The sequence below is a fragment of the Gopherus evgoodei genome, chromosome 18, assembly GCF_007399415.2.
Source record: "Gopherus evgoodei ecotype Sinaloan lineage chromosome 18, rGopEvg1_v1.p, whole genome shotgun sequence".
NCBI classification, from domain to species: domain Eukaryota; kingdom Metazoa; phylum Chordata; order Testudines; family Testudinidae; genus Gopherus; species Gopherus evgoodei.
In genome coordinates this window covers 10,510,718-10,525,000 of record NC_044339.1, presented here as the reverse complement: position 1 = coordinate 10,525,000, position 14,283 = coordinate 10,510,718, and the positions used below count along the sequence as shown (strand labels likewise).

The 14,283-nt window shown below is 45.0% G+C and overlaps 1 protein-coding gene across 4 annotated transcripts; it reads left to right on the top strand.

The window, feature by feature from the left end:
* The first annotated feature begins 491 nt into the window (after positions 1-491).
* On the top strand, positions 492-13,294 carry MFN2 (mitofusin 2). Of its 4 annotated transcripts, XM_030537414.1 has the most exons (20): positions 492-592; positions 1,500-1,638; positions 1,816-1,877; positions 2,999-3,177; positions 3,836-3,971; positions 4,609-4,771; positions 5,120-5,244; positions 5,553-5,661; positions 5,749-5,856; positions 6,313-6,466; positions 6,722-6,789; positions 6,974-7,095; positions 7,456-7,582; positions 7,905-8,009; positions 8,603-8,705; positions 9,942-10,162; positions 10,314-10,469; positions 11,259-11,455; positions 11,914-12,048; positions 12,948-13,294. In XM_030537414.1, exons 4-20 carry the CDS (start codon positions 3,003-3,005, stop codon positions 13,015-13,017), a joined length of 2,274 nt encoding a protein of 757 aa, XP_030393274.1. In that variant the 5' UTR covers positions 492-592; positions 1,500-1,638; positions 1,816-1,877; positions 2,999-3,002; the 3' UTR covers positions 13,018-13,294. The 4 variants fall into 4 exon arrangements, with proteins under 4 accessions (XP_030393274.1, XP_030393273.1, XP_030393276.1 ...); XM_030537413.1 differs by lacking the exon at positions 1,816-1,877; XM_030537416.1 differs by lacking the exons at positions 1,816-1,877; positions 10,314-10,469.
* The last annotated feature ends 989 nt before the right edge of the window (positions 13,295-14,283 follow it).

Genomic DNA, 14,283 nt, shown 5'->3' with positions numbered 1-14,283 from the left:
CTCAGCCCAGTTTGCTGCTCAGCTGGGCCAACAGCTGGGGGCATTCCTGCTTGAACCTGCCCACCATCACCTGGGCTTGGTCTGCTGCTTCTCCGGCAGCTGCAGGGTGAGGGAGCGGAGCTCAGCTGGCAGCACCCTTGGCACTGGTGGGTGACACTGGGCTGGATTATGCCCAGGACAGCCGGCATAGCTCTCCCAGGGAGGCACAATGCCCCTGGGGCTGCAGAAATGAATCTCCTTCCAGAACCCTGCTGCTCCCACCAGCTCCCACTGCCCAGGTAAAGAGCAGGAGGGGAAGGTCAACTTCTGAGGACTACAACTCCCATGAGGCCTTGGCTAAAGCGATTGCCTCAAACTACAGATCCCATGAGGCCTTGGGCTAAAGCGATTGCCTCAAACTACAGATCCCATGAGGCATTGGGAAAGGGGGCGCACCTGGACTACTCCTCCCATAGTGCATTGGGGGAGACAAGGGATGGACCGGAGTCGCCTGGTTCCCGCCAGTCGCGCGGGTGTCGTGACGCGCACTGCCTGGCGCGCTCCGATGACGATGCTGGGGTGTCATGGCCGCTGTGCGGGAGAGAAGGTGAAGGTGAGAGGCAGGGAGAACCGGGCCGCAGCTGGGCCCCCGCCCCGGAGCGGGAGCTGGGGAGCGGGATGGGAGGCGAGGCGAGGCGAGGGGGCGGCGACGCAGAAGCCAGGACCCGGGCCGCACAGACACGCCCCCCGGGGAGCAGCTGTGGGGGCTGGGTCTCCTCCACCCATCGCGTACGAGGCCCTGCGTGCCCCCTCGTGTGCAAGGGCCGGGTCAGGGTGGGCACACTCGTGTGCGTGGCACGCGGGCGCTGGGTGTGCATACTGTGTGCAGGGCACGGGGAGGGTGGGGTTAGGGTGTGTGCACTTGTGTGACGCGGGCGCTGGGTGTGCAGACTGTGCAGGGCACGGGGAGGGCGGGTTTAGGATGCACACTCGTGTGTGTGACACGCGGGCTCTGGGTGTGCAGACTGTGCAGGGCACTGGAAGAGGGTGGGTTTAGGATGCACACTCGTGTGTGTGTGACACGCGGGCACTGGGTGTGCGTACTGTGTGCAGGGCACGGGGAGGGTGGGGTTAGGGTGTGCGCACTCACGTGTGTGTGACACAGGTGCTGGGTGTGCGTACTGTGTGCAGGGCACTGGAGGAGGGTGGAGTTAGGGTGGACACTCACGTGTGCGTGGCACGTGGGTGCTGGGTGTGTATACTGTGTGCAGGGCGTGGAGAGGGTGGGGTTAGTGTGTGTGCACTCAGGTGTACAAGGCACATTGACTTGGTGTCTGTGCTGGGTGTGCCCTCCCAGAGAGGGTGGTGGGGTCAGGGTATGTAATGCCCACATCTACCCCTCTACACAATCATGCGTGCAAGACCCAGAACTGCCTGCCCTGACAGTTACTCACCCTGAACCCTCACGGGTTTGTGTGCACCATCTGATCTCGCTCCTTCTCCTCCCATGACTGGGACAGGCTGGATCCGCATTGCCCCAGGAGCTTCCAGACCAAGCCCCACCCAAAGAAGTGAGCACTGTGAAAAGCATTCATTGGCACGTGGGACAGAGGGAGCTGACCATGCCTGGCTTGTGAAAACTTAACACTCATCCTGAAAGTAAGCTAGGCTTGCAACCTTCCTCCTCTTCCCCTTCCCTGGAGAGGCAGAGTCAGTGGTTCATGAAAGGGCAGAACGGATGAAGTGCTCCTGTTTCACTTCACTAGCTGTTGATGTAGTGGGTTACAGGCTTCCTCACAGCATTAATCAAAAAGGATACTTCCCTCTTCCCACTAGGGTCCCTCTGAAGGGCTTAGACTCTTTCATATTGCAACACAGTTGGATGTAGGGGCACTAGGGTGAGCTGTTAAAATAATTTTTCTGAGATGTTTATTTAGTAGCATTTTTAGGAATCTTGGGGTGATGTCTTTTGTCCTTCATTTCTGTTCATTCCCTGTGAAGCACCTGGCATTGGCTGCTGTTGGAGGACAGGTTTCTGGGCTAGATGGACCATTGTTCTGACCCATATGGCCATTTTTACAATGGACTGTAGTAATGATTGTTCTGGGGCTATAGGGAGCTTCACCAATGCACTGTAATTGCTTTCTGAGACTGAAATACAGTGTTTTTGCATCTGGTGTCTGTATCCTCGATTCTGTGCTCCAAAGGCATGGGTAGTAGTGATTTGGAGCACGTGGCAGGGAGCCAAGAACTATGTTCTATTTTTTAATCTGGGAAAGAGTCCCATCATCTTTGCCTCAGTTTTGTCATCAGTACAATGGAGATACAACACTTTGAAATATTTTCTAATATTTGGAAGTCCTCTAAAAAGTAAAATGCTGTAAATTTCAAGAGACACAAAGTGGGTAATGTAATATATTTTAGTGGACCAACTTCTGTTGGTGAAAGAGACCTCACCCACCTTCTCTCTCTAATATCCCAGGAACAACACAGCTACAACAACACTGCAAACATAAATGGGAAGTAACATTTTTATACTCACAATGCTCTTTTCTAAACTTTTTCTATATTAAAGGAAGTAGAGATTAGAAAAAGAGAACAAAGGAAGGATGACAAGTGGCTAGGTTATTAGCATGGTAAGTGGCAGGCCTAGATTCAATTCCTTTCTCTGGAGTAGACGGCTGTAGCTGATTGTTCCATAATGTATTCCGTGAGTTTCTCAGTGACCATAGATTGGTGGCTTAAATACCATGTGAAACAAAAATTGCAATCAAATTTAGATTTTAAAATCTAAATTGTCCACATAAGAAATCTGGGTGGCAATAACCGGCATGATTCATATTGATCTGCTACTCCGACGCTTATATTTGTGAAACATATAGACTCTTTGTAACAGTGTTCTTTAAAATGTGTTAGCTATTTTTAGCTGTTTGGGTAATAGACACATTTGAAAAAAACTTTACTTGGGCAGGAATGAGTGTTTAAGAAATTGTATCTTATTAGATTTTTTTCCCCATAGCGCAATGTCCCTGTTGTTCACTCGCTCCAAGTCCATAGTTGCTATAAAGAAGGATAAAAGACACATGGCTGAGGTAAATGCTTCTCCGCTGAAACATTTTGTCACTGCAAAGAAGAAAATCAATGGCATCTTTGAACAGTTGGCTGCGTATATCCAGGAGAGTTCCACATTCCTGGAAGGTAAGCTGTATCCCTGAGTAGCCCGCCATCATGTGTACAGTAGTGTGTTGTTTATTTCAGTGCGTCACACAAAAAACACTAGGTTAAATGCAATCACTAGACCTGTATACTTATAAGAGACAAAATTGCATCAAATTTGGATAAAGGTACAGGCTTCTGAATGTTCAAGTTGATCTCAGATTTTAATTATCTTTGAACTGATATTTAAAAAAAATAATTAAGGAAGTTAGTCTTGTACTAGGCTATATTGATTTTTTTCTGTCTTTAATCCTTTGATTCTTACAGTCCTGACATGCTATTGCTGGCAATATGTGAATGTCACTTGTGACACTGCTGTGCATTTCTTAATCTGTTAATGCCAGAAATTGGCTTTAAAGCTCTGTGGGGTGTGAAATGTCAGCTGTGTGCTGTTCAAGGCACTCTTTTACGTGACAACCCTTAGAGTTAAGAGAGGGGGCACTGTTCAACCGCCAGTGAAACAGGCTTCAGGGTATAGGCATGGTGTACTTGTTTGTGGCCCTCAAACAAGCAGAGTCTGACTACCATGCAGATAAGTACATAACTACACTCCAGAGACTTAAATTAGATTCATTCAGATTTATTTTGCTGTTGATAAATTACTTCTGAAATTTTGGGGGACAATTTATTTGCGTTTTAGAAACATACAGGAATGTGGAACTTGACCCTGTCACCACAGAAGAGCAGGTATTGGAAGTCAAAGGATACCTGTCAAAAGTCAGTGGCATTAGTGAGGTGCTGGCACGCCGACACATGAAAGTGGCTTTTTTTGGCAGGTGAGTTGGATAATTGTGTTGCCTGGACTCTTCTCAGTGAAGCAACTAGGATCTTTAGGATCATGGCCAGTGAAAAGTATTTATAGGAACACGAACTGTCCAGACCCTGAAATGTAAAAGTCTGATCATCACTGGTATTCTCTCACTTTCATTTAGAATCCCTCACTCTGTTTAGAAGTGGGTTCTAGCCCACGAAAGCTTATGCCCAAATAAATCCTTTTAGTACTGATTGACCAGCAAGTTGCATATGGCAGCTAATGCACTATGGTCATGTTTACACTGAAGGGCTGCTTCTGGCGCAGTTCGGACAGTGTGAAGAGGTGTGATCTCCGATCAACATGTCTGAGCCAGCAAAAGTCCCAAGAATACACTCAGACATACCAGCAAAACTGCACCATTAGTGGTATGGCTTGTTTTGCTAAGGGGAGATAGAATAATCTGTACTGAACAAAACACCCACATTAGGAATGCTCTTCTGTTGTAGTATTTCAGTATTCCTATACCGATAGACTGCTTCTAATATATGACCAACCACTTTCTGGATCTGATTGGGACTTGGGATTTGAGTGGCTATAATATGCAAAGAGCACAGCTGTGTCTTGAGAGCCCCAATGAATCATTCTGCATTTAACCCCAGGACAAGCAATGGAAAAAGCACAGTGATAAATGCCATGCTATGGGATAAAGTCCTTCCCTCAGGGATTGGGCACACCACTAATTGTTTCCTGCGTGTGGAAGGGACGGATGGTCACGATGCCTTCCTACTTACTGAAGGCTCAGAGGAGAAGAGGAGTGTCAAGGTAAGTTCCCAAGTAGTATAGGATGATGATGATGGACTTTGTCCCAATCTAAGAGATTTCAGAAAGGAATTTTCTCTTGATAAGGGTAATCTCAGTAATGTGTGTGAGAAATCCTGCCCTTGAGCAGTTCCTAATAGATGGAGCTTTTTCTCAGCAGGGACATGTGTGCAGTTTTATGGGGCAGCCCCTTTTTCAGTAAAGGGAGAAAATAATTCTCATTTGGGTCTTGACTTATTCTTGTCTGTGAATATTTCAGGGTGGGGACATAATTATTCTAGCAGTTATCAGACATTAATAACATACTCCTGTCGATCTTTTCTCGCTCCCTCTCTCCCTTCTCTTCGACAGACAGTCAACCAACTGGCTCATGCTCTCCATCAAAATGAATTTCTGCATGCTGGCAGCCTGGTCAGTGTGATGTGGCCCAATTCCAAATGTCCTCTCTTAAAGGATGATCTAGTGCTTATGGACAGGTGAGAGATTTCACTCTTCCCATACAGAGACTCTGATGTGAAGTGACCTGGAAGCAGAGCTGAGAAATGCAGATGGAGTGCCACTTAATAATTCCTTCATTTCCTGAACTAAATAGCCCCAAAACGCAGTGTAGCTCAAGTATGGACATTAGCTGTGCTGAGCAGCTACACCTTTTGAAAGCATCTTTTGTAAGAAAATGTAATGTGCTGCTTTCTTCTTCTTCTTCTTCTTCTTCTTCTTTGGAGAATGTCTAATTGTATTTTTGAAGTTTCACAGTTCTCCTGACATGTTTTTCTGTTATCTGTAGCCCTGGCATTGATGTAACCACAGAGCTGGATAGCTGGATTGACAAGTTTTGTCTGGATGCTGATGTATTTGTGTTGGTGGCAAACTCTGAGTCCACGCTGATGCAAACGGTAACTCGAATTCCGCTTGTAAATGCTTGCTGGTTTGGGGTAAATGCTTTGACGTTTTGCATATTGATATGTGATTTCCTTGTTTAGGAGAAGCAGTTCTTCCACAAAGTGAACGAGCGTCTGTCTCGCCCCAACATTTTTATCCTGAATAACCGCTGGGATGCATCAGCTTCAGAACCTGAATACATGGAAGAGGTTTGTGCCATATTTAAATTGGTGTTCACTCAAACTGGGATCCGTTCTGTGAGCTGAGGAGTGGCTAGCGGTAATAGAGGATGATTCTCTTACAGTTTGGACTTTGCTTACCATAATGAGGAGTCAGTCATCTGGCAGACAGTATGGTCTAATGGTTATTGTCACTGACATTTTTGGGGACCTGTGACAGATCACTTAATATCTTCATGCCTCAGTTTATGTATTTGTAAAATGGTTAGAGTATTCAGCTATCCTACAGGGGTTTCGTGAGGCTTAATGTATGAAAAGTGCTTTGAGACCCACAAAGGAGCTATAAAAGAGCAAAATATTCTTATTGTAGACTTATATTGCTATATAGGGCCTGCAGGGGGCATCTGGTTGCCTGATCCTGTTGAATGCAATGGTGTGGACTATCAAGCAGACTTTAAAACTGTGGGTGGGGGGGTTATCCTTCAGGTCCGTCGACAGCACATGGAGCGCTGCACCAGTTTTCTAGTGGATGAACTGGGTGTGGTGGATCGAGCACAGGCTGGGGACCGCATCTTCTTTGTGTCAGCGAAGGAAGTGCTAAATGCCAGGATCCAGAAAGCTCAAGGGATGCCGGAAGGAGGTAGGAAAACTACCAGCTCTGTCTTTCATTTCGTTTGTGTGGGAAGGTAGAGATCGTCTTATCCCAAATAATCAATTAGTGATTTAACTAAAAAGTAGGGGAGTGAAGAGAAGCCAAAATTAAACAAAAAGGTATCTGGCAGGTCAGTAGAACCAGCCCCAGAGATGTTCCTGCCTTTCCTACTGGTGCTTCAAATTCTCTGTTCACTTTCTGTAAACTTGCCCTAGTGACCTTGTGTCCTCCACCTTGCCCTAGGTGGAGCATTGGCAGAAGGATTTCAAGTAAGAATGTTTGAGTTTCAAAACTTCGAGAGACGATTTGAGGTGAGCACCATCATTCATACCAAGCTACTATTTGAGTCACAGTCCTCTTGAGGGGGAGGAAAAAGAATGGAGTGTGTAACTTTGGGCTGGCACTGTGTCCTGACAATAAATGATGCAGGCGAGAGGTCTATGTTAATGCCTCTACTCGCTGCTGATTTTCTGATGGCTGCCTCAATGTGCACAGGAATGCATCTCCCAGTCTGCAGTGAAAACAAAGTTTGAGCAGCACACAGTGAGAGCCAAGCAGATTGCTGAAGATGTTCGCCTTATCATGGACTCTCTGCATATTGCTGCCCAGGAGCAGAGGTGAGCAGCTGCAGAGATTCAGTGCACGCAAGACTGAAGCTAGCACTGAATATTTCTGGGAGGGAGACTGGGAAACATGACTACCGGGCCTTTGCTTTTAAAATCACAGTATAGCATACAAAATGGCTAGGGACAGGAGGACACATACCATTACTCCTGCAACTAATGCATAATTATGGAGGAAACCCCCTATCTCTCCGGTATGCTACTTGTGTGTAACATGTCTTAAATATTGTTAGTGCCTGTCCCCAGAAAAGAAAATCTCTGCTCCCCCCAAATGTCTTACCTCTGGGATTCCATTTAGCTTGCAGATCAGAGATGTGCTGATGCTTCTTTCTGATATGCACCTTCTTTTCTCAGGGTTTACTGTCTGGAGATGCGAGAGGAACGACAGGAGCGCTTGGGTTTTATTGACAAACAGCTGGAGCTGCTCACTCAGGACTACAAGATGAAAATAAAACAGATCACAGAAGAGGTAGAAAGACAGGTAAGGAACAGGTGCTTCATTGGCCTAGAGGCCAATCAGAAGGATGAAAGGAAAGATGTGAAGAGTTGACTGGAAGATGGGAGGCGGATTAGGAGCTGAGAAAACACAACATACTGAATAAGCACTGAAGTCACGGGTTCTGCTAAAACATATGTGATGGAGACTTATTGCTGTAGGGGTAACTGGTTTATCTGTGTGTTGCTGCTTATTAGTAAATCAATCTTTCTAACAGCTGTTTTCAGCTATCCTGGGAATAGTCATGAGTTTTCTCTGCTAGTGTTCCAGATAACCCTGTACATACAGTATGTGGTTGCACTTTCAGGTGTCAAATGCAATGGCTGAAGAGATTAGGCGACTCTCAGTGTTGGTAGATGACTACCAGATGGATTTCCACCCATCTCCAGTTGTCCTCAAAGTTTACAAGAATGTGAGTAATGATACTGGCTTTTAACATGTTGGACCAGCCACCTAAGCAATTTTGTTTGTTGCTCTGATGTCTCAGAAATTGCCACCAGCTGTTCAAAATACCCTGTGCACTTGAAAGTTAAGTGTAGGTACCGTTCCTTGTAGTGCGGAAATTATTAGTTCATATTTGTCTCTTGTGCTTTGAGGGTTTCGTTACATCCCAGAAAAGGAACCGGGGCTTTCCAGACTAACCTAGTAGTAATAGACTGGTATAAAAATATATGGTATTTAATTGCAGGGTATGACAGTAAGGCACTAGTTGTCTTAGTATCTCCTTTCACTTTGTATGGTGTAGATGAAATGTAAACAGCATTTTCACTAAAGCAGGGGTCATCTGGTTAGTTCTATTCTTCCTTGCCCCCTCACTTCCCTCTTGCAATATTGGACTACTTTTAACTGATGGCGGGATTGTGGGCAGATAGAATGTATGCTTCCTATTTTGAACTGCCTGTTTTTGGTGATTCCAGCACCTGCAGTTAACGAGCAGTCTGGATAATGATGCATCTTGTGTCTGGATCTGCTTCAGTGTCAGCCTCTGTTTTCTATCTGTTTCAGGAACTACATCGACACATTGAGGAGGGTTTGGGACGTAACATGTCAGATCGATGTTCTAATACCATCACTGCTTCCCTGCAAACCATGCAACAAGAAATGATAGGTCAGTACAGCATGTTAAGAACCAGCCCTTACTACAGACAAATGAAAATAAGTCTAGCATGGCAATTGTGTCCATGCAGGTTTAGATAGGCTGTGAAGGCCGATGAACTGGTTGCAACTTCTCAATTAATAGTGCCTTGTTTAGTGAGACTGTAGTTCAGTGTCTGCATGGTCCCTCTTAAATACTTGTTCTTAGGGGTTTTCCGTGTCATGAAACTCATTCTGGATTGAAACTTCACACCCACCTCCTCTGCTTGGGAGCAGTTTATTCTATACAATTTCAAAAACAGTAGAACCTTTGAGGCTTATGCAGCAAAAATGCAGTGGCACTAACTAAAAGGCTTGCAGATCTTGCTGTGACAAGATGCTCTGGACAAGACCTCATTGCAGGAATAGGAATCTTCTCCGTGTTACTGCAAAAAGGTTTGATTATTGTGATGTGCACGATTTGCAATAGTTTCAGTTAGTCTCACTGCAGGGGCTTTTTGCCGGTTGCTCTAGCAAAGCTCCCTCCCACACCTGGTAGGAACCATACTTTTTTTGAAGCAGTTTCAAAATTATTTTATGAAACATAGTTTATGGTTTAGTGTGGTCAAGACAAAGTGGCCATTTGTTTTAAATAAAACCAAATGGTGGAGATTTGATGCATTTGCCTCTTTTATTGTCGGAGCATGTGCTAATTTATATAATGGAAGGGGTAAACGATACCTCTGGCAACTTCTGTGTAACAGAGGTTCTCAGACTACGAATCATAGACTGCAGTGGCCCATAGATTAGAGGGAACTATCCGCAGACCACCTGAATGGCACTCACAGACCACTGGTGGTCCACAGACCACTATTTGAGAGCCTCTGCTCTAGGTAACTATGGGGAAGTGATAGGGAAAAGAGGAGAGAAGCGGCAAGGGAAGGGTCCACAGAAGGATCTCTCCCAAAGTGGTCTATAAAATGGAAAATTGGAGAATGACTGCTCTGGGGAACCTTAGTGCCATATTTGGCCATAATGAATTTCAGATCCTACCAATTGTTCTGGGTCAGGTTTGGGTGGGTTTTTTGTTTGTTCTTTTATTATTTATTATTATTATTATTATTATTATTATTTATTTTTTAAGAGACACCAATTAACTGATAAACAAGGTAAGCACAGAACTGAGAGCCTGTTTGATTCCAGTCAAGCCCATTCATACTTCTCAATTATGCTGACATTTTTCCTATCCTCTCCCATTTCTCACCTGCAGATGGTTTAAAACCCCTTCTCCCAGTCTCTCTACGGGGTCAAATAGACATGCTGATCCCACGGCAATGCTTCACACTCAGCTATGACCTGAACTGTGACAAGCTTTGTGCCGACTTCCAAGAGGACGTTGAATTCCATTTTTCTCTTGGCTGGACAATGCTTGTGAATAGGTTTTTGGGACCAAAGAACAGTCGCCGGGCCTTGATGGGCTATAATGACCAGGTATGACATCTCATTAAATGTTCAGTGGGTCAGTAGTAGATACTGGGTTTCACTGAAAACTTCAATGGCTGTCAGAGCTCTGAAAGAAACAGCTATGGCTTGCGTTCTCCCTTTTTATCTGCGGCTTTTTTTCTTTTTCCCTTCTAATTAGATTCAACGTCCTTTACCTTTAACCCCAGCGAATCCCAGTATGCCTCCCCTACCCCAGGGTTCTATGACCCAGGAAGAGCTCATGGTGTCTATGGTGACTGGATTGGCATCACTGACTTCCAGAACTTCCATGGGGATCCTCGTGATTGGTGGAGTGGTGGGTTGAAAATCTCTGTACAGACAATTGTTTTTCAGAGCTAGTTGTGCTGTTTGATTTGGAGAGTTATTTAGACTGCAGGCTTCAGTCAGTAACTGATGTGATATTCATCCATCGTGGAGCCTAGAGCGAAGTGTTGTATCCCAAGGAAAATCAAAAGGGAGAGATCCACTGAACTATTGCACTTGAAGTTTGGGGGTGGATTCAAGGCTGTTAAGATAAAATAACACTTTCGAAGCACATTACAAACATTAACTACTACTCTTCTGAGCCTGGGTGGTAAGTAAGTATTATTCCCATTTCAATGGCGGGGAAGCTAAGACAGAGGTGAAGGCTGAAACTTTCACAATCAGTCTCTGGTATTGTGTACTTTCACTTTTGGGATTCCCAACTTCAGACATTTTGGGCTGGTTTTTTTTCCCCCCAGAGGTGCTGAGTTCCTGCAGCTTCCATTAATTTGGGGATGTGGGAGCTTAGCTCCTTCAAAAATAAGCTCTACGTGCCTCAAGCTGGGCATCCAAAATTAGAAGTCGAGAGACTTGGCTGAAGTTGCACAGCAAATCGTTCCTAGAGCAGGAGCTAGAGTCCAAGGCCCTAGTCCATATATGGAAGATCTCTTTAAGAAGGCTCTTGCTTAATTGCCTACACTTCAGAGACAAGGATACCGTGAAGAGAAAAGGGATCCCTTACACTTACGGACCTTTTTCAAGTGTTTTCTGTTCCATTGTAAGAAGTTAGCATCATTCTTGGCTGATGACTTATGCTGCCTTTCTACTATGCTTATTACAGGTCTGGAAGGCTGTGGGCTGGAGACTGATTGCTCTCTCTTTTGGCCTTTACGGGCTCCTTTATGTATATGAGCGCCTCACTTGGACTATGAAAGCGAAGGAGAGAGCCTTCAAACGTCAGTTTGTGGAGTATGCGAGTGAGAAACTGCAGCTCGTTGTCAGCTACACAGGCTCCAACTGCAGCCACCAAGTCCAACAGTGAGTTGCCTCCGTTCAACTAATCTCTTTTAAATAACGCCATTTTCAAGGTACTCTCCATTAAGCCACGTAAGGCCAGCTGTCACCCAGGCTACCACATGACAGGTCTGTTGTGCGTAGTCGGTACTCCCAGGTCTAAAAATGTACAGTGACGGATGAGCATGCATTGAAACTTTATCACATGTATTTCTAAAACACCTGTCATCATAGTAACCTGGTGCTTTTAAACATGAGTACTAACACTTTAAGAGTATCAAATCCTGAAGTTCCTATGGCACTGTCCAGAACTTGCAGTAAATTCCCTGTCGCCCATTGATTGTGAAATATTCTGAAGCTGGAATGGGAAGGGAGAGTGTCAAGCTAGGCTTACTGGAGGTGGTATAATCAAATCATTGCACAGTGTAAATACCTTTTTGAGTTTGATCTCTTCTCTCTTCCCTCCTCTCTCCATTTTCTAGGGAGCTTGCTGGGACATTTGCTCACTTGTGTCAGCAGGTGGATGTCACACGGGAGAATCTTGAGCAGGAAATTGCTGCCATGAATAAAAAAATTGAAATCTTGGACTCATTGCAAAGCAAAGCAAAACTGCTCAGGTGAGATCTTTGCTCCTGACAGCAAATTTGTGGAGAACTGTCTGTATTCTGTGCCATCTTTAGTGGAGTCACAATTACATGTAATGTAGAGATTTCCCTGGACTGTTCAGGTCAGAATGTGCCTTACTGTAGCATCAACTCACTCCTGCCTGGAAGTGAAGTAAACATGGTACTTGATCTCTCTATCTTCCAAAGAGCCAATGCGTGTTCCTAAGGGACCAGATCTTACATTGCTTCTGAACATAGATCTGTTGTATGTCCTTTCACGTAGATGGCATTGCCTTCGTTCAGCCTGTAAGAAGAGAGGGTTCTAGGGATGTTCCTGGAACTTTGGTAGCCGTTGGGTTGTTACCTTCAGCCTCTTCCTTCCTTCTGTAGGAAAAACTGATTTTTTTTCCTACGCTGCCAGACATTTTTAGTTATCTAGCACTAGTCAGATATCTGGGACTTCACCATTTTCTTCTGACTCTCGATCTGGTCAGGATCATCACAAACCCAAGAAAACTATGGGTCCTACAATGAGGACTCATATCTCCTAAAATGAGACAAAGGGCCTTTTTCCCTCCTCATTGCAGGGCATGTGAGTTTCTGCTGTTCACCTTCATTCCGGATGGGCCGGAAGCTCCCCTCTCAAATATTCCAGTCCCACAAACAATGGATGAGATCACTTTAAACTTGCAACTAGGATTTTGGTTTGAACCCCAAAACTTATAAATCACTGTCCATGCAAGCTCCCTGAACTAGAGTAGAGACACCTACTTATGGGACTCAGTGGCAGCTCTCTCCATTCTTTGCCACTCGTGCATCCTTTTCATACCTTTTCAGACTAGAGTGGGCAGTGAATGTGAACTAACTTCAATGCATAGGCCTAACTGAGACTTTTTTCTTCTTTCTTGCAGGAATAAAGCAGGCTGGCTGGACAGTGAACTCAACATGTTCACGCATCAGTACCTGCAGCAGAGCAGATAATGTGGGAAGGCAAGAAACCATTTCCCTTCAGTGCTTTCTTAACTGCTGCAGAGAACATGGTGGGTGATGGAATCCCTAAGGAGCACGAGGAAAAGCAAGCTGTTGCGTGGTCTATCACCGTGTGAACAATGGGATTCTTCTTTCCCCTATCATGTCCAACCTCTCAACACACCTCTCTTCTTGCCTGGCAGGGAGATTAGAAGGAATTTCTGCTTCATACACTTACAGGAGGCTTTTGTAATGCAGAACGAAGTAGGGTAGTTGGTCAGTTGTTTTAAAAAAAAAAACAAAAAAAACTCACTAGTCACCAAAGTTCATCAGGTTCAGAACTTCCCCCTTGATGAATTATCACCTTAATATGTAAAGATGGATGTTGATGATCCTTTGAGGTAGTCACAAGATCAGATATGTCTGTGAAAAGCAGCTAGTCATCTAAATGCAAACCATTGCCCCCTCCTCCCCCCACACATCTAGAGGCCCATATATCACTCTAACAGCCCATGCAGAGATCTAGTCACACTTCTTCGTTACTCTTCAATTGCAATACAGCGGAGGAGAGACTTGTTGGAGAGAGAGTGGGAGAGAGACTTGCTGCTCTTTTTCTTTCCATGGTGAAGTGTCAGTGCAAATAAGACCCAGGAACAGAAAACAAATCATTTTTTGGTTGGAGGTTGGGATCCTGCTATAGTAAATTTCATCTCCTGGTCTCTGGGTTTGGGGCATCTTCCTTCTGCAAGTTCTTCAGTTTAAGAAAGCTCTTTGCCTAGCCCTGTGTTACTTGAGAGACACATCATGGCAGAGACAAAACTGACTGACTGTCGTCACGTAGTTATTGTGGAGTTAGTGGAATTATGAGTTGCATTTGGTGACCTGGTAGGTTGGTATCTTACTGAGAAAGATAAGCAGGATCTGAGACGGGCCAGTTGGCAGGGTGTGAATAGCTACTTTATGAAATATATAGACAAATGTGTTTTTTGAAAGTGCGTGTTTTGGGATGCAGGCTTCTGGAATTCCATTATCACTACATGGCCTTTAGGACAGGATAGATTACAAGCTGTAGGAGATCTTGCTTCACGTAGAGCTTCCATAGGATGTTACTGTCTGCATTAATATGGTTCCATGGGAGGGCGGGGGGAAGAGGTTAAACAGAATGAAGATGGGCTGATTCAGTGCAGCTCATATGGAGCCAAGGAGACGTGTATTGGTGTGGAAATTCCATGCCAGGGAAGCAATGGGTCACCATAACTTCCTAAGCTTTGCTTTGTT